This window comes from Bos grunniens, chromosome 1 (assembly GCF_055505025.1).
Source record: "Bos grunniens cultivar Pamir isolate PY7600 chromosome 1, Bosgru_T2T1.0, whole genome shotgun sequence".
Lineage (NCBI taxonomy): Eukaryota > Metazoa > Chordata > Mammalia > Artiodactyla > Bovidae > Bos > Bos grunniens.
This window is the reverse complement of record NC_141165.1, coordinates 4,310,110-4,336,371: the sequence shown is the minus strand read 5'-3', so window position 1 is coordinate 4,336,371 and position 26,262 is coordinate 4,310,110. Positions and strand designations below refer to the sequence as shown.

General features: G+C 44.2%; 2 protein-coding genes across 51 annotated transcripts in view; one reads left to right on the top strand and one right to left on the bottom strand.

Annotated features, from left to right (window-relative positions):
* Positions 1–2,487: 2,487 nt before the first annotated feature.
* On the bottom strand, positions 2,488–8,674 carry DPH3 (diphthamide biosynthesis 3). Of its 3 annotated transcripts, XM_086394930.1 has the most exons (4): positions 8,433–8,674; positions 7,383–7,457; positions 6,007–6,292; positions 4,270–5,154 (listed from the first exon to the last, which is right to left on the bottom strand). In XM_086394930.1, the coding sequence occupies exons 1-4, from the start codon at positions 8,538–8,540 to the stop codon at positions 5,096–5,098; spliced, it is 528 nt and encodes a 175-aa protein (XP_086251056.1). In that variant the 5' UTR covers positions 8,541–8,674; the 3' UTR covers positions 4,270–5,095. The 3 variants fall into 3 exon arrangements, with proteins under 3 accessions (XP_086250883.1, XP_086250969.1, XP_086251056.1); XM_086394757.1 differs by lacking the exon at positions 6,007–6,292 and having other exon boundaries at positions 2,488–5,154; XM_086394843.1 differs by lacking the exons at positions 6,007–6,292; positions 7,383–7,457 and having other exon boundaries at positions 2,488–5,154.
* A 235-nt stretch (positions 8,675–8,909) lies between these two features.
* Positions 8,910–26,262, top strand: part of OXNAD1 (oxidoreductase NAD binding domain containing 1) — a 51,949-nt gene continuing 34,596 nt past the window's right edge. For 8 of the 48 annotated variants that reach the window (XM_086393971.1, XM_086391479.1, XM_086392755.1 and 5 more), the window contains exons 1-5: positions 8,910–9,712; positions 16,564–16,713; positions 18,953–19,070; positions 19,386–19,449; positions 19,937–20,029. In XM_086393971.1, coding sequence (XP_086250097.1) covers positions 18,961–19,070; positions 19,386–19,449; positions 19,937–20,029 — 267 coding nt within the window. In that variant the 5' untranslated portion in view covers positions 8,910–9,712; positions 16,564–16,713; positions 18,953–18,960. Of the gene's footprint in view, positions 9,713–16,563; positions 16,714–18,952; positions 19,071–19,385; positions 19,450–19,853; positions 20,030–26,262 lie in introns of those variants that run through there. The other 40 variants (XM_086392502.1, XM_086394330.1, XM_086391973.1 and 37 more) reach the window with 18 other exon arrangements.

Genomic DNA, 26,262 nt, shown 5'->3' with positions numbered 1-26,262 from the left:
TTTTCACTTTCATGCATTGGAGAAGGAAATGGCAACCCACTCCAGTGTTCTTGCCTGGAGAATCCCAGGGACGGGGGAGCCTGGTGGGCTGCCGTCTCTGGGGTCACACAGAGTCAGACATGACTGAAGTGACTTAGCATAGCATATGGTGTTAGGAAGTGTTCTATTTCATTCTTTGACACATAGCTGTCCAGTCTTCCCAGCACCACTTATTGAAGAGGCTGTCTTCAAAGACTCAAATTGTCTAAATGACTATACTACCCAAAGCAATCTACAGATTCAAAGCAATTCCTATCAAATTACCAATGGCATTTTTCACAGAACTAAAACAAAAAAAATTCACAAAATGTATGGCAACAGTTCAGTTCAGTTGCTCTGTCATCTCCAATTCTTTGCCACCCCATGGACTGCAGCACGCCAGGCTTCTCTGTCCATCACCAACTTCTGGAGCTTGCTCAAACTTATGTGCATCGAGTTGGTGATGCTATCCAACCATCTCATCCTCTGCCGTCTCCTTCTCCTCCTGCCTTCAATCTTTCCCAGCATCAGGGTCTTTTCCAATGAGTCAGTTCTTCACATCAGGTGGCCAAAGTATTGGAGCTTCAGCTTCAGCATCAGTCCTTCCAATGAATGCTCAAGGTTGATTTCCTTTAGGATTGACTGGACGGATCTCCTTGCAGTCCAAGGGACTCTCAAGTCTTCTCCAACACCATAATTCAAAAGCATCATTCTTTGGTGCTCAGCCTTCAGCTCTCACATCCATACATGACTACTGGAAAAACCATAGCCTTGACTAGATGCACCTTTGTCGGTAAAGTAATGTCTCTGCTTTTTAATATGCTGTCTAGGTTTGTCATAGTTTTTCTTCCAAGGAGCAAGTGTCTTGTAATTTCATGGCTGCAGTCACCATCTGCAGTGATTTTGGAGCCCCCCCCCCCCCAAATAAAATCTGTCACTGTTTCCATTGTTTCCCCATCTATTTGCTGTGAAGTGATGGGACTGGATGCTATGATCTTAAGTTTTTTGAATGTTGAGTTTTAAGCCAACTTTTTCACTCTCCTCTGATTTTCATCAAGAGCCTCTTTAGGTCCTCTTTGCTTTCTGCCATAAGGGTGATGTTACCTGCATATCTGAGGTTATTGATATTTCTCCTGGCAATCTTGATTTCAGCTTGTGCTTCTTCCAGCCCAGCATTTCACGATATACTCTGCATATAAGTTAAATAAGTAGGGTGACAATATACTTGAGGTACTCCTTTCCCAATTTAGAACCAGTCTGTTGTTCTATGTCCAGTTCTGTTGCTTCTTGACCTGCATACAGATTTCTCAGGGAGACACTAAAGACCCCGAATAGCCAGAGCAATCTTGAGAAAGAAAAATGGAGCTGGAAGAATCAACCTCCCTGACTTCAGACTATACCACAAAGCGACAGTCATCAAAACAGTGTGGTGCTGGCGCAGCAACAGAAGCGTAAACCAATGGGCAGCAGTTTCAGAAGCTCCTCGGGCGATTCCAGTGAGCTGCTGGGTTTGAACACCGGTGCTCAACCAGTGGTTCTCAAGCTTCAGCTGCATCAGAACCACAGTGAGGGCTTGTCAAAACCCACGCCAGAGATCAGTAAATGCGGAGAGTGTTCAATACTTTGCATGTTTCATATAATGTTGTCAGTGCTCAAAACAATGAATTCCTTTTGCATCAGAATAGGTAACCTTTTTGTTTTTGCATATACAACAGGCAGTATTGAATGTTGTCATCATTAGCTAATGTAGTCATTTTTACGAGACTGTTTCATTCTCATCCTTCAGGTCTCAGAAAAGGTATCAGACTGAGATGCCTTCAGTCTGCCCTTGAGAAAGGCAGTTGTATCCCATCACCTGGGCCCTAAACACAGCCTGTTCTCTTATTTCCTCTTGTTGCAGGTAAGCTCCATGATGACAGAAACCTACCTGGCTTCTTCATAGTGGCAAGCATTCCACAGACCCCTGCTGAATGTGGGTCTGTTGCCCCCACAGAGCAACCCTGGGAAAAAGGCACCATTATGGCCTGTATTTCACAGACCAGGGCATAGAGATACACAAAGACTAAGAAACCTGTCCAAGATCACAGTGGAGGAACTGAGATTCAACCCGTGTCCTGACCAGAGCTGGGCTCTTAAACCACTATAAGAATTACCATGTCTTAAGCAGCAACCTTCCTTCCCAGCAAGAAACTGAATCACTCACCTAAGAATGTCAGCTATATTTGCCTTACTGCCACTTAATCCAAAGCTTATTTTTTCCCAAGTAACTATTAAAAATCCAGAACCAATACCCATGTGGCCAACCTGTAGTAATAGTGGCAACCTATTTAAAAACTGTATTGTCCACAACAGAAACCTACCTCCAAAGTCCCAAAGCAGGTTAAAGATTTTCCATCTCATATATAATCACATTATAAAGTACATAATGCTGGTATTTAGGGGAGGAAAAATCACATGAAAACAAATGGATGTGAATAATCTGACTTTATTCAGCATGCTAATAGTTTAAACTGGTAATAAATTAGTATATACAGTTATCAAAAATATTGGGGGCTTTCAAGAAAAGGGTTTCTGAATGTGTACACTGAATTATCTGCAGAATCCTCTGATGTGGAGTTACTGAAGAATGAAGTGTCTTCCTCTGTAAGTCATCTTAGTGTTTAGATTAGAAAGGTTTCGATTACCATTCCAGCTCCTGCACACTACGAAGCCTGAAATTACAGTACTGAATTTAGAAATCCCCGGATTCAGTCTCCCGATTTTAACAGACGAGGAACCCACTGGTCTTGCCAAAGATTACAAAGCTAGCAGGTCACAGAGCTGGATTACAAACCAGGCCTCAGAGGGGCTCTGAAATGTCTGTGAAGCTAAGCAAGGGACCCCACAGAACCCTAGTTACATCTGCAAGACCCCTGGTTTTACCTTCTGCTTAACATAGGATTAAATCCTGATGTGTTCTTTGTGGTTAACCAATGTAGTGACTCAGTTGCTTTCGGGAATGAAATCATGCCTGTGATCACATTCCTGAATATCACTCATCACCAGTGCCACTGGCTTGTCTCCTGGGACGTTTGGACTTGGGCACCTTTTCTTCCTGCTCTTACGCTCACAGCAGAGGTGACATTAAAGATGTCTGTTCTTATTTGAAATTCATCATTGGTTATCGGTATCTACCAAACCATCAGATCTGAGTGTGGGACAGTCTTTTTCTCTTTGTAATTCATCCCCACCAGTTAGCACACACCCTGCTCTGTTCACTTGAGCCACCACTGGTTTCAAAGCTACTGTGGATGACTTCTGGGGTGTCGGTGTCCCCGACAGTGATTTCTCAACATATCAAGAACACACCGTACACTTCATATAATGCACCAAGCAGTTTTGGCATACAATTTTTGGTGATTTACTTCTCAGTCTAATGGCTTCATATAGCTATGCCATTGGCAGGAGAAAAAAGGCCACTGGCCTGTTTTAATTTAAACCCCCAATGAGTGTATAAAACATTCATCAGTTAGTAATAAAATGCTCACATTCTGGCAAGCTATTTTTCTCATTAATTGCAGGAGCCAATTCCACAACAACCCACCAGACATCAGTTAATTTTATGTACACACAACAAAGGTGTGTACCTAAAGGGAAATTTGGAATTTCCATGCAAGTGATTCTATTTCTTGCTACTCTCATGGCTGTGGCAAAGAAGACCAATGGCCTATCTTTGTATTTTTCTTTTTCTCCAGGGTAACAATTCTCTGCAAGAGTGAATGTATGTGTGGCTATAGCTTATAAAGGCTTACTATATATGCCCTTGGGCTTTCCTGGTGGCTCAGTCAGTAAAGAATCTGCCTGCAATACGGGAGACCTGGGTTCGATCCCTAGGTGGGGAAGATCCCCTGGAGAAGGGAATGGTAACCCACTCCAGTATTCTTGCCTGGAGAATCCCCATGGACAGAGGAGTCTGGCGGGCTGCAGTCCATGGGGTCAGAAAGAGCCAGACGAGACTGAGCGACTAAGCGCAGCACATATCTGCCCTCAGGGCATATTTAGTTAGAACAGGCATCTCATTTTCAAGTTCATCCTTAGTAAATACAAGGGCTGTTATCAAAGCTTTACCTTTTAGGACTAGTGACTGATTTGGTAGTAGTGCTGAAAGCACAGCCACCAGCCACGAAGACTTGACGTTAACCCGTCTAGAGTAAAATCTCATTAGCCTTATCGAAAAACAAATACACACACAAGAGGCCAGATACAGAAATATTAGTTGCACTGATCTCGAAAAAGCACTCAAGCATTTAATTAAATAACTAAGTAGGCATAGTTTTCTCTTCTCGTTCTGTTACCAGTTTCACTTCCTTTGGCTGTTTTTTATCTTGTCCTGATTTTCAAGGAAAACGCAGAATATTGATAAGGGAAGTCCATATCCTTTGACTGTTTTGTTTTTTGACTTTTCTTCTTAACTCACTAACTTTGTGAGCTCAGTATATTTTTTCTTTGCACCACCACCAGGACCCAGTATATGAAGCATAATGAAGTGGCACGTTTAACAGAACACAGATCCCTGACGAAGGTCAGCGTGGTGAGGGAGTAGAAGGCACAGTCCCAACAGACTAGAGGCAACTGACTTCCTTCAGTTTACAACAGCAAAGAGCTGACGTCAAATTGCATAGAAAGGGCTGATTTAAAAAATCTTCTTAAGTGATTAAAATAAAAATCTTTTTAAGTTAAAGAAACCTAATGCTTTGAGGTAGATGATGCTGTTGTCAGATAATGAAGTAATAGTGTAAAGATATAAAAATAAAACTGAGGGAAAAAAGCACTGATTTGAAATTATCTTCTTTTATGTTTGGATGGAAACACTTCCAATTCAAGGTTTTGAGCACAAAATCCAGGCATGTCATGTGGTGGACTTGCTTCTTCAATTGGAGGTGAACTTGGCACCCGATGGAAAGAATCCAGACTCTCATGAACAGCAAACCACAAAAGGACTGTCCCCGTAAAGAAGCCAGTGACTCCGAATTAGACTTTTCCAGCTTGCCTCATTCCCCAAGTTCAGGTTTTAGAACCTAAAAATCTTCTTCAGCATTTAACTAGTTCTTTGTTGGTGGAAGGGGCTGGGACTGTCTCTCCACACGTGAACTGATCCTAAGACAGAACAAGAAATTACATTACTCACTGAGTGTCTGTGTCACAGATGCATCAATAGTAAGATTTCATTTTGTTACACAGTCAATCTTGCTCTGTTAAGTTTTTCCTTTGCTCTATGACTTCATCCTTGGTCAAAGTCAGCACCAGAAATATAATCTTGAATAATCTTGCCCAGTTTTTAGACCCAAATTCATATTTAATGCACCATATTATTATCTTAGGTGGCTCTAGTAGTAAAGAACCCACCTGCCAATGCAGGAGAGGTAAGAGACGTGGATTTGATCCCTGGGTCTGGAAGACCCTCTGGAGGAGGGCATGGCAATTCACTCCAGTATTCTTGCCTGGAGAATCCCATGGACAGAGGAGACTGGCAGGCTACAGTCCATACGATCACATAGGAAGACACGACTGAAGTGACTTAGCACGCACACACCTTACCTTATAAACAAACATGTCCATCTTCACTACAGAGCTCCCACTTCTTGGAAATCACATTTACAAAACACATGTTTTAAGGTTCTGTATTAATCACTACTTGCACTACTACTTCTTCAATATTTGGTCACTCAAATACCTGTTCTCTTCAAATTACTTGTTCCAACTAAAGTGGGTAGCTCTTTATGTTTCCCAACACAGATAATCTGTAAACTAGCTTCTTTGTAAATGAAGTTCAACCTCTGATGATTTCTCCTGGCTTATGCCAGCCACCCCCAGAAACCTCTGCCTCCCAGGTTACCCCTCATCTCCTGTAGTCTGACCCCTGTTAAGGACCAGCCTTATTCTGTCCCTGGCAATCTCTGACTCCTGCCCAGCACCTGGAACCCTCCCACCATGCTCTTTGGAACTTATGGTCCACCATCAACATGAGGCTCCATGTTCTCAACCTCTGAAAACAGCCTTCTTGCTCTAACACAGGGGTCTCAATGGGTGGTGGGAAGGAGGTGTTACTTGTATCTTTGGGGACATCTGGCAATGTGTAGAGACGTTTTGGGTTGACATACTGAGGGCTGCCACTGGCACCGAGTGGGGAGAGGCCAGGGATGCCACTCAGCAGCCTCAGCGCACGATCACCCGCCTTAAGGCCGCAGTCTCTCCTCACAGCAGCACTCATGCTCACCCTTGTCTGGTTCTGTTTCTTCAGAACACATTTAAATCAAGAATAAACCAGTAAACGGCTAAAGTACAGTCTAAGTTACAGCCTGTTTCTGTCAGGAGTCTGTCTTGTTCCCACCTTGCCTATAAGCACTTTAGAATTTATCCTTAAGAATGTTAAGCACTGTTATGGGACAACTATATCTCAACAACAACAACAAACACAACAAACTCAGAAAATACAATGTTAAGTCTCTTAAGACTCCATTCAAAGTACTGACCAAAAGCTGGGGGTGAGGGGGCACTCACAACATTTGTTTTCTATTGTCAACATCTTTGGATGAAAACAACAGGACGTTAAAGACTAAAATGAAAATTGTAAAATTCCAACTATGGCACAGCTCAAACAAGATAATACAGAGTTCTGTATACAAGTCAGGTAAGAGATACTATAAAACTGTTCCTTTCAAAATAAGTCCAGGAACTCTGAACGATTCTAATTACTTATTAAATAATGGAGGAATAAAGACTTTCAATTAATCTTTATGATCATTTTCCTGTTAAATAAGTAATCCCAGTAAGATTCATTAGATAAAGAACAGTTTATTGCCTTTTCCAAAAAAAGTTAATAAATTGAGCTTTTAAAATTTTCAGTAACAATATAATACAAAATTTTAATTTGCAATTGCTTATGAATGGCTCTCGGAGAAGGCAATGGCAACCCAGTCCAGTACTCTTGCCTGGAAAATCCCATGGGCAGAGGAGCCTGGTAGGCTACAGTCCATGGGATCCTGAAGAGTCGGACACGACTGAGCAACTTCACTTTCACTTTTCACTTTCATGCATTGGAGAAGGAAATGGCAACCCACCCGAGTGTTCTTGCCTGGAGAATCCCAGGGACGGGGGAGCCTGGTGGGCTGCCGTCTATGGGGTCGCACAGAGTTGCACACGACTGAAGCGACTTAGCAGCAGCAGCAGGAGCATGAATGGCTCTTTAAAATTCATTTTAAAATATAGCATTTTCCTAACGCACCATTAGAAAACAATCTCCTGCACTTACATATCACAGGCAGACTGCTCAAGGTTCTTGCACCCTCTCCCCCCTCCCCCTGTTTTAAAACCTGACTCCTTACCTTGTCATAAATCACTTTTATAATGAGAGAGCAGCTAGGACAGGTTGCCACATCTTCCCCATTCTCCAAATCTTCCTATAAATAAAATTAAACACCGTATGGGTCAGGGCAGCCTTCCCTTTGTGATCTCCTCATCCCCAACCCTCTCACTTCTGTGGGCAAGCTCCTTGGAGGCTGGCCTCCCCACAAGGCAGTTCAGTTCAGTCGTGTCTGACTCTCTTCGACCACATGGATCGCAGCACACCAGGCCTCCCTGTCCATCACCAACTCCCGGAGTTTACTCAAACTCATGTCCATCGAGTCGGTGATGCCATCCAACCATCTCATCCTCTGTTGTCCCCTTCTCCTCCCGCCTTCAATCTTGCCCAGCATCAGAGTCTTTTCCAAGAAGTCAGTTCTTCACATCAGGTGGCCAAGGTATTGGAGTTTCATTGGAGTCCAAGGTATTGGACTATTCATAGTCCTTCCAATGAATATTCAGGACTGATCTCCTTTAGGATGGACTGGTTGGATCTCCTTGCAGTCCAAGGGACTCTCGAGTCTTCTCCAATACCTCAGTTTAAAAGCATCAATTTTTCGGCGCGCAGCTTTCTTTACAGTCCAACTCTCACATCCAAAAATGACCACTGGACAAACCCACAAGGCACGTGAGGACCTAAAGCACCTCCCGAGAGAAACGCCAGCCCCATTCTTCCCTGGAAGCGTCACTTGGGGAAAAAACACCCAGGAGGGTGAGTCATGGTTGAGTCGTCTAAAAACCCACCCCCACCTCGGAAGACAAAAACACACTCCTTCCTCCAAAACGCATCCTAGGGAGGGGAAGCTTGAGCGGCGGGGGTTGGCGAGAAGACTGGTACTCGCTGCCATCCACCCCCTCCCCGCTCTCCTCAGGCCTGAGAGAAGACCAGAACCACAGACGGCGCAAAGTACCGACTCTGGTAGAATTCAGAAAGGGATGATAAAAGGAAGCGGATAACTCTGAGCCGCGCGGCTCCGCGGCAGGAACTCGGCAGAGCTAACACGCGCCCGCTCCGAGGAGCCTCCCGTTACCTTGGTGATGCAGAAGTTATCCCCACACGGGCAGGGGTAGAAGTAGGTCTCCGAGTCTTCGTCGTATTGGAAGTCCTCGATCTCCACCTCATCGTGAAATACCGCCATCGTCACTGGAACCGGCACAGGTCTCTCAGCTTCGCGGTCCGACCCAGGCCGGAGCCCCGGGCCAACTTGGCTGGCGCCCGCCCACACGGGAGTCTTCACAGAGCACCCGCGCGCGGAACCCCCTTCCGGCCCACGGAGGCCCGCTTCCGGCGCAGAGACAATGACGCAACTCCGGGAGTCAGGCCAAAGGGGTGACCGGGCAGCGGTCACCATGGAGATGGCGGCTCTAGGGGGCGGAGACACGGGCGAATAGGACTCGCGGCTCGGGGTCGATCGAGCGTCGCTCCGCCCATCGGGCGACAGCAACCAATGGCATGTGGGTTTCTCTCACGCGCCTGTGCGTCACTTCGGGGACGCCGGAAGCTCTCCAGAGCCGGGGCGGAGCTTGGCGCTGCGAGAGCGGCTGGGTCGGCGCGGGGGTGGCGGCGGTGTGGAGACTCCCGATTGAGGCGTAGTGTCCCGTGTCTCACGTCCGTGGGCCTCAGGCCTTAAGCAGACTCCGTAGGAGGCCCCGGTCGGCCTAGGTAGCGTCAGCCCGGCCCTTGGCGCCGCTGGCGGAAAGCGCTTTGCGGGGTGAGAGGCGGCGGCGGGAACTGCTCAGCCCCCTGGACCTCCCCGGTGAGGGACGGAAAGCTGAGGTCTTGATTCACCGAGTGACTTTAAGCTCCGAGCGGCGCGTGGCTTGTGATCGGGCCGCGCTCGGCTGTCCAGGTACAGCCCGGCCTCTCCCTCAGCCCAGCTTCTCTTCAGAGGCCCGTGAGGTGTGTGGTCGAAAGGACCAAGCGAGGTCTGTTACGCGGGGTTGACGCTCAGTGTCATTCTTCCACCAGTGCTGGGAATCTAGGTGTCATTCATTCCGTGTTAGTAGTCTTTAAACGGAGATACAGAGAGTCAGATGTCTTGACCGAAATCGCACATCTGGAAAATGAAGAGCCTGGCTGTCCCCAAAGCCTAGGAACGAATGACTTAACTGGTGTTGAACCACAGGTCCGGGAATTGGTGATGGACAGGGAGGCCCGGCGTGCGTGGGGTCGCAAAGAGTCGGACACGACTGAGCGACTGAACTGAGCCGAACCACAGTTTCTTCTTTGAAAGAGAAATGGAATCAGCACGCAGAGTTATTATAATACCATGAGGCCTTAATATACGTTAAAGTGAAATGAAGATAAAAGGTGATACGTCTTGTGTTGGCAAAGTGGGGTTTCATGGGAGTTTTGCTCTATCACTAAGTATTTATTCAAATCTTGGTAGAGTAGGAAGGCAGTGGGGAAAAGCCCTATTGAAAAGCAGATCTGGGCTCAGAAGATGACTGTTTGGATCTGGGAGCTGGATATTTATGTTCTTTGGCTTTATTTCCTCTTCTGACTGAAAAAGAGTTGGATTAGAGATGATTTACAAGACTCCTTTCAGGTCTAACATTTTACTTTTGCGTGGAAATTGCGAGTTTTACGTGGTTCAGCAATCACATGTACCATATTTAATTTATGTTAACATAATACATATGCATAATAAATATGTACGCTTCCCTATGCTTATTTATGAATACACAAATGTTTGCATGAATTAATTTTGTGTGTGCTGAAGTTCCAGCTGGTTTAGCTCCTTTAAAGCTTGAAAACCTAATGGTAAAGGAGTCTTTGGGAGATAATTTGGAAGTTACATTAAAAGGGTTTATAGAATATGGCAGAGGCCTCACAAACATTGTGTTTTCCTTAATTGGAGATCTAACCAGCAGTTGGAAAGTGTTTGTTAAACGTTTGTTAGACTCATTGCGGGTTAACTGGACTGATTTCTGCTTTGAGCAAAGGAGCAGCAAAGCCCTTTTGGTAAAGCCTGTGTAGTTCAGAGGCTGCTCGCTGTGTCTGTGAGTGAAGTGAAAGTCGCTGAGTCGTGTCCGACTCTTTGTGACCCCATGGACTATTCTCCAGGCCAGAATACTGGAGTGGGTAGCCTTTCCCTTCTCCAGGGGATCGTCCCAACCCAGGGATCGAACCCAGGTCTCCTGCATTGCGGGCGGATTCTTTATCATCTGAGCCACAGGGGAAGCCTTTGTAGACCAGGATTTTCCCAGGGAGCCTCTTGGAGAGAGGAGGACAGAGTTGATAGTGTCAGAATTGTAGTCCCAGTGATCATTTTGAGGTCGGGAATCTTTTTGTTCTTTAGTACTTCTGAGCATAAGTACCTCCAGAATAAAGGTGAGTTGTTTTTGAAGGTCCGGAAATGGGTGCATATTTGGTTCATGGAAGTATACATTGGTAGACCTTTTAGGAAGCAGTTTGGGTCTGTCAAAAACAATTTGCTGAGGAATTTTGAAATCTGAAGTTAGTAATCCTAAAAGTTACAGGAGTTGTTGGGTGATTTTTCTTTATAATTTCTTTGTAATTTTCCAACTTTTCTTTGAGTATGTATTACCTCAAGTAGAAAAAGGAAGGTGAACAAGCCACTTTACTAGTAGTAGTTGACACTGTGTGCCAGACCCTGTAGCAAGTGGTGTTTAGATGCATCCTGTTATTAAAACAATGAGGCATAGGTATCACTCCCATTTTCAACACTGGGAAACCTGAGGGTTTAGAGGCTTAGGTTTAGACACTTGCCTAAAAGGGCCAAGCTAGTGAATGGCAGGAAGCTACGGTGAGAACTCGGGCCTGGCTGAGCCCAGAACTGGGTCTTCATGACCTTCAGTACCATCTGTGATCTGATGGTGCTTGAAGCGGAGCTGGGTTAAACAGACAGCTCTGGCAGTCTAAGAGGGCTCAGATTTTCCTTTAGAGTGGGGCCGGTTCCCTTGAGACATGACTTGGGGGTCCCCTTGGCCTTGCGTGCTGCTTTCCTCCTGCCATCTGTTGCCGCATCCCTTGTTGGGCCAGAGCTGGGTCCCCTTATGGATCTGTCAGTTGGAGTGCATACTGTGCTGAAGAAAGTAAAACTGTAGCAAAACCCGGGATGCGTTATTTTACGCCACCCAGCGTTTGTGAATAAAACATAACAGTGACTGCTGAACTACATTTATTCCTAGAAAAGAGTGGACACGTTTCATAATGAGATATCTTTGGACTCGGAGTATGACAAAAGCAAGTTTAATAGTAGCTATACGGTCATTTGTGATCACAGATTTATGGTTTAAAAATAAATTTTTAAAAATCGTACTGCTGCTGATTTGGAAAACAACAGTGACCGAAATTCTTAGCATGAGATTGAATTTAGAACTAGGTCACACTTAGGTCACAGCAGCTGTGTTTTATGAGTGTTGTTGTAGGTCGGGCTGGGCAGTTGTGTTTTTGGCACATAACCCGCTGCCTCTCTAGATTGGGTTGTTTTAGTGATCCTCCTGCGTGCCAGGTGTTTCCCCAGACATGTACCCGTTTCAGCAACCCAGTGAGGTAGTCTTGGAATTTCCATTTAAAAAGGGGAAGAGGTGACTGGCCCAAGGTTGAAAGCCAGAAAGGAGTCAGATCTGAGCCTGGTTCTGCTGGTTCTGACTCCAACACTCTGCAGTAACTTGTATTTCACTCGGGTCCCCTTTCTGAATGCCAAGAACCCCTGTGCCTCCTCACCGGCACCTGGGATTCTAAATCGGCAAGTGCCGTGCAAGCTCTGAGTTTATTTCTGTGTGTCCCTGCTCTTTGAGGCATTCTTGGTTATTTTTTCTTTCTCTCACTGCCTGCTCACACGTCATCCTGTCTCAGCAAGTGATAGGGCTCTAGCTTCAAAATCTAGTTCCTGTTCATCTGTTTCTGTGTTAGTTTTATTCTGTCTGAGCTTAGCAGGGCACCTTCTAACTGAACTTCCTGCTTCAACTCTTGGTCTGTTCTTTTCAAGGCAGCTGGAGTGACCCTTTAGTGTGAGTGAGATCACGCCCCTCCCCTGGTTTGTTCAAGCCCTGCAGTCGCCTCCCTTCGCCTTTAGAAGGAGGCCTGCCCCCAGCCACGGCCTGCCGTGGCCTGGCACTGTCCGTGCTGTGGCTCATCTGTCCCGGGCCCCGGCTCTCTGCCCTGCAGACAGGCTGGTTGTGCTCCGTCTCTCATACCAGCCTTGTTTCTGTGCTGGGGCCTCTGCTCCTTTGCTCTGCACTTGTCCTCATCGTCAGGTCTCAGCTCAGACTCCTTGAGAGAGACCTTTCCTGATATTCCCCAACCTCCATCACTCTTATTTCCCTTGCACACTTACTGTAATCTGTGTCTTCTAGTTATCTGTTTATTAGCTGCCGTAGACATTGTGATAAAAGCTTCGTGTAACGGCAGAGGCCTTGTGTCTGGCTCTTTGTTGTGTCTCCGCAACCTAAAATAGTGCTGGATGCCCCAGTAATTGTTAAATAATTTGAATGTACTTGTTGAACAGAAACTAGTATAGTTCATTTTAAATCTTGAATTTAATCTGTTGCTTGTAGGACTGCTTAAATGGCTATATGTTTCATTTAGTATTTATGATACTTTTCTCTGTTTCAGAAATAAAATAACTTTTTGGTGAGGTAAGGCCCAAATGAGGATACAAACGTTGATGGAATGTTCTTTTTTGTATAGTTTTGAAAATTACTTAATATATATTAATTTTGTATAGTTAATTAATGTTTACATTGAATGAATAAAACCATTGGACACATTTCAAGATACGGATAGGTGTTTTCCTTTTTGTTTTGTATTGTTTACTTTATTTTTTGAATGTGGCATTGTTTTAATTTTGTTTTAATTGAAGTACGAGTACATGCATGCTCGGTTGTGTCCTGTTCTTTGCAGCCTCCTGGATTGTAGCCCCCCAGGCTCCTCTGTCCATGGAATTCTCCAGCTAATAATACTGGAGTGGGTTGCCATTTCCCACTCCAGGGGATCGAACCTGCATCTCTTGTGTCTTCTGCATTGGCAGCCACCTGGGAAGCCCTTGTTGAAGTCTAGTTGATTTACAGTGTCCCTTAGTTTCAGGTGAACACCACAGGGATTCAGTTATATTATACATACATGTATATGTATCAGATTCTCTTCCCTTATAGGTTTGTACCTAATACTGAGTGTAGTTCCCTGTGTTATATGATAGGTCCTCACTGGTTACGTGTTTTATATATAGTAGTGTGTATACGTTAAGCCCAGGCTCCTAACATATACCCCCTCTTCTTTGGTAACCATAAGTTTGTTTTCTGTGTCTGTGGGTCTGTTTCTGTTTTGTCGATAAGTTCGTCTGTATCATTTTAGATCCGTGTGTAGGTGATACCATATGCCTGTCTTTCTCTGACTTCACCTAGTTGTTAATCTCTAGGTCCATCCGTGTTGCTGCAAACAGCATTATTTCATGCTTTTTTATGACTGAGTAATATTCCATTGTGTATTTTATGCACATTTTTATCCATTTCGTCTGTCAGTGGACACTTAGGTCGCTCCCATGTCTTGGCTGTTGTAAACAGTGCTGCAGTGAGCACTGGAGTGTGTGTATGTTTTCAACTGTGATTTTCTCCAGGTACATGTCCAGGAGTGGGATTGAAGGATCATATGGTAGCTCTACTTTTAGTTTTTTAAGGAGCCTCCATACTCTTCTCCATAAAGGCTATACCAGTTTGCATTCCCACAGACAGTGTAGAATGGTTCCTTTTTCTGCACATGCTCTTTAGCATTTAGTATTTGTAGACTTTTTGTTGATGGCCATTCTGAGTGGGGTGAGGTTGTACCTCATTGTAGTTTCGATTTGCATTTCTCTAATAATTAGTGATGTTGAGCATCTTTTCATGTGCCTTTTCTGCTGTCTGTGTGTCTTTGGGGAAATGTCTGTTTAATCTTATGCCCATTTTTTGATTGGGTTATTTTTTTTATGTAGAGCTGTTTGTGTATTTTGGAGATTAAGCCCTTGTGGGTCAGTCACATGGTTTGCAAATATTTTCTCCCATTCTGTAGATTCTTTTTATTTGGTTTATGGTTTCTTTTGCTTTGCAAAAGCTTTTAAGTTTAATTAGGTCCCATTTGTTTATTTTTGTTTTTATTTTTATTACTCTAGGAGACAGATTTTAAAAAATCTTTCTGCTATTTCTGTCAAAGAGAGCGCTGTCTATGTTTTCCTCTAGGATTTTGATAATATCCAGTCTCACATTTAGGTCTCTAATTCATTTTGAGTTTATTTTTGTGTGGTGTGAGGAAGTGTTCTAATTTCATGCTTTTACATGTAGCTGTCCAGTTTTCCCAGCACCACTTATTGAAGAGACTATCTTTTCTCCATTGTTTGTTCTTGCCTCTGTCATAGATTAATTGACCACAGGTGCCTGGGTTTGTTTCTGGGCTTTATCCTGTCCCATTGATCTGTATGTCTGTTTTTATGCCAGTACCCTACTCTTTTGATGACTGTAGCTTTGTAATATAGTCCAAAGCCATGGAGTCTGATTCCTTCAGCTCTGCATTTCTTTCTCAAGATTGTTTTGGCTTTTCAGGGTTTTTTGTGTTTCCATACAAATTAAAACATTTTTTTTGGTTCTAGTTCTGTGAAAAATTCCATTGGTAATTTGATAGAGATTGCATTGAATCTGTAGATTGCCTTGGGTAATATAGTCATTTTGACAGTATTGATCCTTCTAACCCAAGAACATGGTCTATCTTTCCGTTTGTGTCATCTTTGATTTCTTTCATCAGCTTCCTATAGTTTTCATAGTATAGGTCTTTATCTCCTAAGGTAGGTTTAATTCCTGAGTATTTTATTGTTTTTCATGTATGGTAATTGCAATTCTTTTCTTACTTTCTCTTTCTGATCTTTCATTGTTAGTGTATCAGAATGCAACAGATTTCTGTGTATTAGTTTTGCATCTTGGGACTTTACCAAATTCATTGATGAGCTCTAGTAGTAAATTATTTAGTATATATTAATTTTCTATAGTTAGCTAATACTTTCATTGAGTATATAAAGTCACTGGATGTGTTTCAAAATATGGATGGGTTTTTTTCTTTAAATACCTTATTGCTTTAGAAGGCACTTTGAACACAGTTTGATAAAATACCCCTTATTTACCAGTAGGTGGCACTCTTGGTCATGGTTACTATTGTTAAAAAACAAGATTGTAGAATTTTAAAGAAAACAGCTTTTAAAAATTAAGTTTTCTTTGTTTTCTAGTTCAAGTTGAGCAGTAGATCAAACAGTATAATCACTAAAAGATGTGTCTTAGATGAGGCAGCTTATTGTAGCAACAGATGTCCAAAACAGCGTGTCCATATTTGCCTGCACGTCAGTTAAATTTTGTCAGGGAGGTTGGGCCCAAATGACATGTACCTGTTATCAGCCCAGCCACTGGTCTGGTTGTTCATGGGGTGGAGACCCTAAGCAGCAGGAGATACAGACGGTTCAAGAAAGATGAGGGGGCGTCCCTGGTAGCTCAGCGGTAAAGAATCCACCTGCAATGCAAGAGACGTGGGTTTGATCCCTGGGTCGGGAAGATGCCCTGGAGGAGGGCATGGCAACCCTCTCCAGTATTGCCTGGGAAATCCCATGGACAGAGGAGCCTGGCAGGTTGTAGGACATGGGATCGCAACAGAGTCGGACTTGACTCAGCAGTGAAACAACAAGAAAGATGAAAGAAGCAGCAAGAGAAACAGACGAGAAGAGTGGGAACATGAGGAGGAGTGGATGGAAGGGGGGCGCCATTGAGAGTAGCTTGGCTGTGAGGTGCTGCTTGCCTGTTACAATGAGCCTTTGCTTTTACTGCTAAGAAACAGGAGTGGTTTCCTTTTTTTTTTTTTTTTAAATAAGTTTGTTTATTTATTTATTTTTGGCTGTGCAGGGTCTTGGTTGTGGCTCAGGGGCTTTCTCTGGTTGTGGGTAGCGGGGGTTGTGAACATGCTTCTCGTTGCGTCGGCTCTAGGAGCACAGGCTTCAGTAGTCATGGCCCACAGGCTTAGTTGCTCCTAAGCACGTGGAATCTTCCTGGACCCGGGATTGAACCCACGCCCCTGCATTGGCCGGTGGACTCCCATCCGCTGTGCCACCAGGGAAGTCCCGAGATGGTAGTGCTTTTGAACAGCTTCCCAAACATTGTTCTTACATGTTGTCTCTGCTGTTGAAGGACCTCGGTGAGAGTTTCAGTGGATGGTGCTGTTTCTGCTCCAGCCCGTGTGTGTGCCAAAGGTCTCGGTGTGATTCCAGGACCAGAATATTGCATGTCAGCCAGCCAGCTGTACACTTAACGGCTCCTAAACTCTCATGGACCTCTGAAGTAAGTTTTGCCTCTTTCTTTCAGTGACTAATATACCATTTTGGGTTTAGCACATTCAGAGGAGAGAAGCTACGTTTTATGTGAGGTGGAAAGAGGCCTTTCACTTCTTTCATTTTACTAGAGAGAAAAATGGCAAGTAGCGTGTTTATCCACAATGGCAAGAAATAAATCTTTTATCCGAAGACCAGTTAGAAAGCAGTGGCTTTTTAATATGATTTGGTTGTAACTCAACGAATTACATATGATAATTGTCACCTCTCAATTTATTTACTTTTATTTCCTGTCTGGATCTTCTAAAATAGCTTCAGGCTCCCCAAGGTCTTTGTCTTGTTCTTGTGGCCCCAGGGCCTACCACATGATGGACTCTTACTAAATATTTGTCAAATGAAGGGCTAAAATAGTGAGTGTGGTGTAGAAATGTGGCACACTTTCCTTGGAGTAGGAATGTAGACTTCACTTGAATATTTTCTAACATTGTATTCGTTACAATTCATTTATATAGTACCTCCCAAAGAGCTCCGGAAATAGCGTTCACATACATTTTCATTTATTCTGAAGTCAACTAAGATAGGAAAGGACACATATATATGGCAATATAACTTGTTAAAAGTGGCCATCCTAAGCAGTGGGCTATCGTGCTAAGTCACTTCAGTCATGTCTGACTCTTTGTGATCCCATGGACTGTAGGATTAGACACCTTTGTCCTTGGGATTCTCTAAGCAAGAGGGGAGAAGGCAATGGCAACCCACTCCAGTGTTCTTGCTTGGAGAATCCCATGGACAGGGGAGCCTGGTGGGCTGCCGTCCATGGGGTTGCACAGAGTCGGACACCCTGAATCGACCTAGCAGCAGCAGCAGCAGCAGCAGCAGGCAAGAGTACTGGAGTGGGTTGTCATGCCCTTCCCCAGGGGATCTTCCCAGCCCATGTCTTTTATGTCTCCTGCATTGGCAAGTGGGTTCTTTACCACTAGCACCACCTGGGAAGCCCATGTAAGCAAAGAAGGATTTAAGAATTAGCAGAGAAAAAACAGAGTGATAGGAAGCAAAAAAAAAATGTCGTCTGACTCCCGATCAGTGGTTTTCCTGATAGGCAATAGTTTTTAGAATTTGATGTGTTGGAGAATCTTTCTGTTTTTTTTTTTTTTGTTTTTTCTTTAAACTTGTTATTGAAATTTGACATGTAAATAGAAGTACATAAATCCTAAGAAGACTGCTTGGTTGAATTTTTAAGACAAAATTTTGGGGGAGCAGTTTTAGGTTCACAGCAAGATTGAGGGCGAGTGCAGAGTTTCCCTTCCACTCCCTGCCCCCACACATGCACAGCCTCCCCACCGTCCACAGCCCCCACCAGAGTGGGGCCTTAATCTCCGACCTGTAATTGGTGAACCGGCACTGACTCGGAGAGTCCTCCCACGTCTCACAGCACGGCCTGCTCTTGGTGATGTATGTTCTGTGGGTGTGGACAAGCGTATGATGACGTGGATCCATCATTACGGTGCCATTTGGAGTATTACCGCTCTGAAACTCCTCTTGTGTTTGAGGAATTTTTTTCAAAATGAAAATACCCATATAATCAACATTCAGATTAAGAAACAACTTTGTCACGGTCACCTCGCCATGGGTGACTGCTAATTTGATTTCCAACTCACAGATTCATTTTTTTCCTGCTTTTGTACTTTGTATGACTGGACTTGTAGACTAGGTGCTTTGTGTAGGTGCTTTTTTGAGTCTTTTCTGTCATTCTTTTCATTTACTGAGGTATTTGTGTTACTCATTTATGTTACTGCCTGTGGTTGGAGTCTGTTTATTCTCATTGCTGTGAAACTTTGAAAATTTGTCTGCCCTTTTCTCTTTATCTCATAAGAAATATTGCAGGCTTACGTGGTGCTCTGGGCAGAATGTAGTTACTAGGCAGTTACAGAATCTGCTGTCCTCTTCTGTGATAGCGTAAGGTCAGTGACATGAGCTCGGTCAGAGATTTTGGAAACCGATAGAGCACAGGAATATTTGCCAGCACCGATAATCACTGGTGCACATGCATGGTGGGGGTCAGTGGGCTCAACTCTAAATAGCAGGAGCAGTTTTGTCAGGGTGGAGCTAGGTCTTTAATCATTTTGCTGTTAGATCAGCTCGTAACATCAGCAACAAAAATCCAAACTCTTCTTCACTGGCCCTAAGACAGTCTGATGTTTCCCTCCTTTTTCTTGGAATGTTGTGACTTTGAGTTTGCTGTCTGCCAGGAAGCACCATGGTGGTCGTGATCCCCAGGCTGCTGCGAGGCTCTCTGGGCACCATCTGCACTCAGGCGGCTCCACTGAGATCAACACCCAGTGCGTTGCGCTACTTCACTCGGAGCAGGTGAGTGGTCACCTTCAGTGTCGTTGCAGCGGGTGTTCAAAGAGCCCCGACCTGCTGAAGACAGTGGGAGGCAAGTCATAGCATCTTCCTTGACTGTGCCTGCTGTCAGTGGGGCGTACGCTTTAGTTAGTGTATAGACTCCGGGGCTGTTCTCCAGGGTCCATAGTGCTCCATTGTACCCGGGACAGCCAGTCACATTGTGTGCTGGGCGGTGTTCCTCTCCAGTCACAGGTGCTGGATAGTCACAGTAATTAATACTGCAATTAATTTTTAGGAGGATAATACTTAATAACCTAATTTTACTTTTTATTAAAGTGTAATGAAATCCAAAAGGAGACCTGATCACTTGGAGAGAACTGCAGATGTCGTTCGCCAGGAGGTTTGTATCTCGGGCCAGGGCAGGTTCTCCTAGCTTGCAGTCTGCACACGGTTAGGCCCGGCTTACCACAAGGGCTTTAGATGAGCTTGAATCCCTTTGAGGGACAGTCCGGGCAGGTTTGTTATATTTCTGTCCAGAACTTCTCCAAATGTGACTTGGGACAACTGATTTGAAAAGATGATAGCCAAATACTCCAGTCATTCCCTTTAAAGTCAGAATGGATGGATTTGTTTCTGATGAAGGGAGTGTTGTAGCAAAGGAGGGAACTGGCCTCACAGGCATAAGGTTTAGGGTGCTCTTTTAGGAAGAGATCTTCCTTTAGAGCCTAAATTTTATGAGTAGCTTGCCTTTTCTTTCTTTTTTGGCACCATGTCTCAAAGTCCTTGTTCCTCTCCCTACTTTAGAACAACTTATTTCATCAAAAGGGAGAAAGCACTGACATCTGAGAAAGGAGGGTGAATGAGCTCTCTTACCTTCCCATGTGCAGATTTTCCTCCATATTCAGACCACGGAAGGGCTAATCCACCAACCCGAAGGGGTTCACGGGCTGGGGAATAAAGGATCCTCACCCGTTACCTCCGTGAGTAACCCCGTTTTCTTTTAAAAACATAAATTAGATATTTGATTTTTCTTTTGAATGATTCTTCAAATACTTGGATTGTGTTTAGCTTAGTTTTATAGGTATTTTTAAACTAATGGTTAAAAAACTATATTTTATATACAGAAGGATTATCTACTTCTATAAACATGGTCAGAAATTGTATTGTTGCTATCGTTTAATTTTTAGTGGTAATAATAGAATTTAATATAGGAGAGCATTATTTGGGCTCCACTTTTCAAGCTTATTCTGCTTTCAGAAAACTGCTTTGGGACCAAGAGTGGTGCATTTGTGGGTTCAGCTTTAAGTGCGTGTGTTTTGAGGAGTCTGTGCAAAAGTAGTTCAGCACAATAGATTCGTGGATGTGTAGGAAAATGTGCTTTTCCCACTGATGGTAAATCTGAAAATACTTTTTCTGGTTTGTTGAACACACAAAAGTGCTGATTCTGTAAATGTGATATTTGTTAGTGCCGGGGTCCAGCCCTGGCTGATCCAGGGTATTTGAAGCGGGGACGGCGTCGGCGAGGGTCAGGATACAATAGCTTCAATTAGATATTAATTAAAGATATAAAGAGTAATAGAATAAGGATAGCTCAGTAGGAAAATTCAGTGGAGAAAAGAGGCTGAGTAGCTTGGTTTATGTGGGAGACCAATAAAACTTCAAGACAAGAAGTTTGCACCACTTATGTAGGCCGCAGGCATCCTTCCGTTCTCCCGAAGGAGAGGAGACACTGAGGCCTCCCTGGTCGGATCTTAGAAGCCCAGGCATAATTAGTAAGCATGGCGGGTTCCACGCTCCAGATGGAGACTCAGCCAGAGTGAGAGAGAAAGAGACATGGGGAGACCAGTATTTCGAGAAACTGATCCCCTTTCTTTATTTTCCATGGTCTACTTTTATACACTGAGATGTTATGCAGAAGTCACACGGGGTCAGCAGTCCTGACTTTTATCAAAGTCAGGTGCTTCATACAAATGTATACAGAGGTCTTAGGGGTGTTACATCATCTTCTGGCCAGGGGGGCCTGCTGACAATTTATGACCCTCTCCTTGTGACAGTGGTCAGAACACTTTTTTCTCCAATGGTGATTATTCTTAAAACAGACGCCACCCAAATAAAGTTACTTTCTTATAGGGTGAGGGTGTAGTAGGTTTTAGTTAAGGAAAGAATTTACTTAGCCTAAGGTCTAACGCGATTAATATCAAAGGTTAATAGTTATTTCTTCTATATGTTCATTAATGTGTGTAAGGGCAGGGGATATGGAGACTTAGCAACAAACATTGGCTCAACAAATGAAAAACCCTTCACCAATACAATTTCTAATCAGCCCATTATACTTATACTAATAGTTTTCTAACTTTTCTAAGGAACCTGTTTTTAGAAGGTTTAAAGCATCTCGTGCCTCTCACGGTTGGGAGGCTGTGAGCAATCACATGTGGCCGGACAAGCCTGTCAGGCAGGCTAGAGAACCTTCAGAGGAGTTTGTAGGTTAAAACACTCTTATCACGCCCAGGAATTATTATTAACTGGAGCTCTAAGTTAACTCCTTTTCCGAAGGAGGTGGTGGGGGACAGCCCCCTGTAAAGTCAGAGGTGTAGGTGAGAGCACAAAGTAGTAAAGTAGGCAGGCTCTGGTTAATGGGGGTAGATGCTCGAGGATTTCCAGGGGGACTCCTGAGGCTCAATCCCGCCTTTGCGTATGTCGAGCCTCCTTCCTCATGACCTTTGCCATGGGCGGAGTACCTCACTCTGGCCCCCAACATGTTAGAATTCCTTTTTGAAAAGTAAAGCCTTGCCAGTTTTGAAGAAAAAGCCAGTTTATGTAGCAGGCTTGGACTGTACTTTTTTCTGTTGTATTTTGAGGCAGGTGGAATCAGAGTTGAGTTTGGCAGCCTTTCCTTAAAGAGCCAGAGAGTGAGTGTTCAGGCTCCCAGGGCCGAGCTGTCTTAGTTACAGCTGCAGAACTCTGCCTTTGTCATGAGGATGGCCCTAGGCAGCATGTGCACACATCGGTGGGGCTGCTTTCCAGTGAGACGGTATTTACCAGGACACCCGGATTTGGCCCGTATTTTGAATGTAGTTTGCCAATCCCTCAATTAGAGTAGCATTTCAGAATTTGCCAGGACAAAACTGCTGAGACTTGTGAGAGGTTATTTTGAGCCAAGTTGAAGAAAACTTGACAGAAAGTCAGTGTAAGCTCCGTTGGTGTGATTGAACAGCTGAGAGTTTCAATGCCCGGAAGTCAGAGATTTGTGGGGCAATTCCAGTTGTGGCATCGCTTTCAGGGAGATGGGGCAGATTTTTTCCAGCGGCACCTCCTCTCCTCTCCACTCCTCTGCACAGAAGGAGAGCAGAAGCTGGGGGCTGAGGGCTGGGTAAAGCCTGGGGGTGTTGGGAGCCGTGACCTCCATGGTGTGAGGTGACCAGGGCCTCGCCCACACCCCCAGAGGGCAGCCCCCTGCCGTAGAGCAGGCCCTCAACTCGGATGCGTGGGCACCACTGCCTCCTCAGGCCTGACCGGATCGCGTCCTCCTTACCTCATCTGCTGGCCCTGCCGTTTGGCGAGAGCACTTCACAGAACTCCCCACGTGTCATTTCCCGTCAGCTCCAGCTGGGGAGGCAGCCTAAGGGTAGCGTGGCCCCTGCCTCTTCAGCACAGGGGGCAGAGCCTGGGGCCAGAGGGAAGCCCCACATCTGATTCCTGGTCCCTGGGACCCTGCGTCCAGAACGGGGCCCTCACCCCACCAGGAGCATCCTTTCTGTACTCACGGGGTTCCCTCTGCAGGAGTCCCTGAATGGCTATCCCGTGACCGTAATACCTCTTACCTGGGGCCTAGAGAGTCCTGCTGATGCAGGGAGCTGAGCTCTGAACTCAGGTTCACGTTTTCTCCTCTTAAGGATCCAGTGTAAGCAGTCTGGGTAACCTTAGAGATGTCAAGGAGATAAGAGTAGAGATACTGCAATGCAGTAAGGATTATTCACGCAAGACTAAGCTTTCACCCCAGAAGTCACTCGCTGCTTGGCCTCTATAGAGGGCTGGCCCTCTGAGCAAGACCTTTTCATCAATTACTGGGAGATTCTGGTAATGAAAGAATTTTAAACTTACTAATTCTTATGTTTTCTTTAAGAAATATACCAGACGCTAGGCTAGGTCCTGGGGCTGCAGTGTTGAAAACTATAGATAAGGTTCCTCATCTCAGATACTCAGTAGTCAGAAGAAACTGATTCTGTGCAGCTGATTAATTCTAATGCACTAATCCTTTTTCTCCCTCCCTCCCTTTCTTTCGTTTTTTAAAAATTAAGTTTATTTTTATCAAAGTATAATTGATTGACAGTATTATGTTAGTTTCAGACGTACAGCACAGTGATTCAGTTATATACATACACACTTATATATGTGTGTGTGTCTTTTCAGATTCGTCACTCATAAGTTATTACAAAATATTGAGTATAGTTCCCTGTGCTATATGGTAGGTCCTTGTTGATTATCTATTTTATATATAGTAGTATGTATATCGGAGAAGGCAATGGCACCCCACTCCAGCACACTTGCCTGGAAAATCCCATGGACGGAGGAGCCTGGTAGGCTGCAGTCCATGGGGTCGCTAAGAGTCGGACACGACTGAGCGACTTCACTTTCACTTTTCACTTTCATGCATTGGAGAAAGAAATGGCAACCCACTCCAGTGTTCTTGCCTGGAGAATCCCAGGGACTGGGGAGCCTGGTGGGCTGCCGTCTATGGGGTCACACAGAGTCGGACATGACTGAAGTGACTTAGGATAGCATAGCATAGTATGTATATCTTAATCCCTAATTCCTAACTTATTCCTGCCCCTCTCCCTTTGGTAACCATGAGTATTTTCTATTTCTGTGAGTCTCTTTCTGTTTTGTAAATAAGTTCATTTGTATCCTTTTTTTTAGATTCCACATATAACTGATACCATGTGATACTTGTATTTTTCTCTCTCTGGCTTCAGTTCATATGATAATCTCTAGGTCTATCCATGTTGCTCTAAATGGCATTTTTCATTCTTTTTTATGGCTGAGTAATATTCCATTAGATACACACACACACACACACACACACACACACACACACACACACACATGTATTGTATATATATGTACCAAATCTTTGTCCATTCACCTGTCGATGGACATTTAGGTTGCTGCCGTGTCTTGACTGCTGTAAATATTGGGTTGCATGGCCAGGGATGAAACCTGTGTCCCTTGCATTGAAAGGCAGATTACCATTGGAACCACCAGAGAAGTCCCTCGTAGTTTTGATTTGCGTTTTTCTAGTAATGAGCATCGCTGAGCATCTTTTCACGTGTTTGTTAGCCATCTGTGTATCTTCTCTGGAGCAGTGTCTGTTTATATCTCCTGCCTGGTTTTTGATTGGGCTGTTTGATTTTTGATTTGAGCTGTGTAGTCTGTTTGTATATTTTGGGGATTAATCCTTTGTTGGTTGCATTGTTTACAAATTTTTTCTCCCATTCTGTAGGTTGTCTTTACATTTTGTTTATGGTTTCCTTTGCTTTGCAAAAGCTTTTAAGTTTAATTAGGCCACATTTGTTCATTTTTGTTTTTATTTCTATTACTCTAGGAGATGGATCCAATAAGATACTGCTATAATTTATGTCAAAGAGTGTCCTGCATATATTTTCCTCTAGGAGTTATAGTGTCCAGTCTTACTTTTAAGTCTCTGATTCATTTTGAGTTTATTTTTGTGTGTGGTCTTAGGGAACATTTTAATTTAATTTTTTTACCTGTAGCTGTCCAGTTTTTCAAGCACCACTTATTGAAGAGACCATCTTTTCTCCATTGTGTATTTTTGCCTCCATCGTAGATTAATTGACTATAGGTCCATGGGGTTATTTTGGGGCTTTCAATCCTGTCCTGTTGATTTATGTGTTTGTTTTTATGCCAGTACCCTACTCTTGATGACTGTAACTTTGTAGTATAGTCTGAAATCGTGAGTCTGATTTCTCCAGCTATACTTTACTTCCTGAAGATTGTTGGCTCTTCAGGGTCTTTTGTGTTTCCATACAAATTAAAACATTGTTTTGTTCTGGTTCTGTGAAAAATGCCTTTGATAATTTGATAGGGATTGCACTGAATCTGTAGATTGCATTGGTTAGTATAGTCATTTTGACAATACTGATTTTTCCAACCCAAGAACGTGGTATATTTTTATCTTTGATTTCTTTCATCAGCATCTCATAGTTTTCTGAGTACAAGTCTTCTGTCTCCTCAGGTAGGTTTCAGTCAGTTCAGTCACTCAGTCGTGTACAACTCTTTGCGACCCATGAGTCGCAGCACGCCAGGCCTCCCTGTCCATCACCGACTCCCGGAGTTCACTCAGACTCAGGTCCATCGAGTCAGTGACGCCATCCAGCCATCTCATCCTCTGTCGTCCCCTGTAGGTTTATTCCTCGGTATTTTATTCTTTTTGATGTGATCGTGACTGTGGCTGTTCCCTTTCTCTCTGACCTTTGATGGTTAGTGTATAGGGACGCAGCAGACTTCTTGTACTGATTTTGTATCTACTACCTGACTTAACTCACTGATGAACTCTGGAAGTTCTCTGGTGGCATCTTTAGGGTTTTCTATGAGAAGGCATTGGCACCCCACTCCAGTACTCTCGCCTGGAAAATCCCATGGATGGAGGAGCCTGGTGGGCTGCAGTCCATGGGGTCGCGAAGAGTCGGACATGACTGAGCGACTTCACTTTCCCTTTTCACTTTCCTGCATTGGAGAAGGAAATGGCAACCCACTCCAGTGTTCTTGCCTGGAGAATCCCAGGGACGGGGGAGCCTGGTGGGCTGCTGTCTATGGGGTCGCACAGAGTCAGACACGACTGAAGCGACTGAGCAGCAGCAGCAGCAGCAGCATGTATAGTGTAATGTCATCTGCAAACAGCAACAGTCTGTCTTCTTTTCCAATACGGACCAGCCCCGCCTCTCCCTTTCCCCCTCTGACTGCAGTGACTGGGCCTTCCAGAAGTATGTTGGATAAAAGTGGCAAGAGTGGACCTCTTAGTATTGTTACCAGTTTTAGAGGAAATGCTTTCATTTCACTGTTGAGTATGATGTTAGTTGTGGGTTTGTCGTATGTGACCTTTATTATGTTGAGGTGGGTTCCCTGTAAGCCCACTTTCTGGAGACTTTTTATCATAAATGGATGGTTAATTTTACCAAAAGCTTTTTCTGCATTT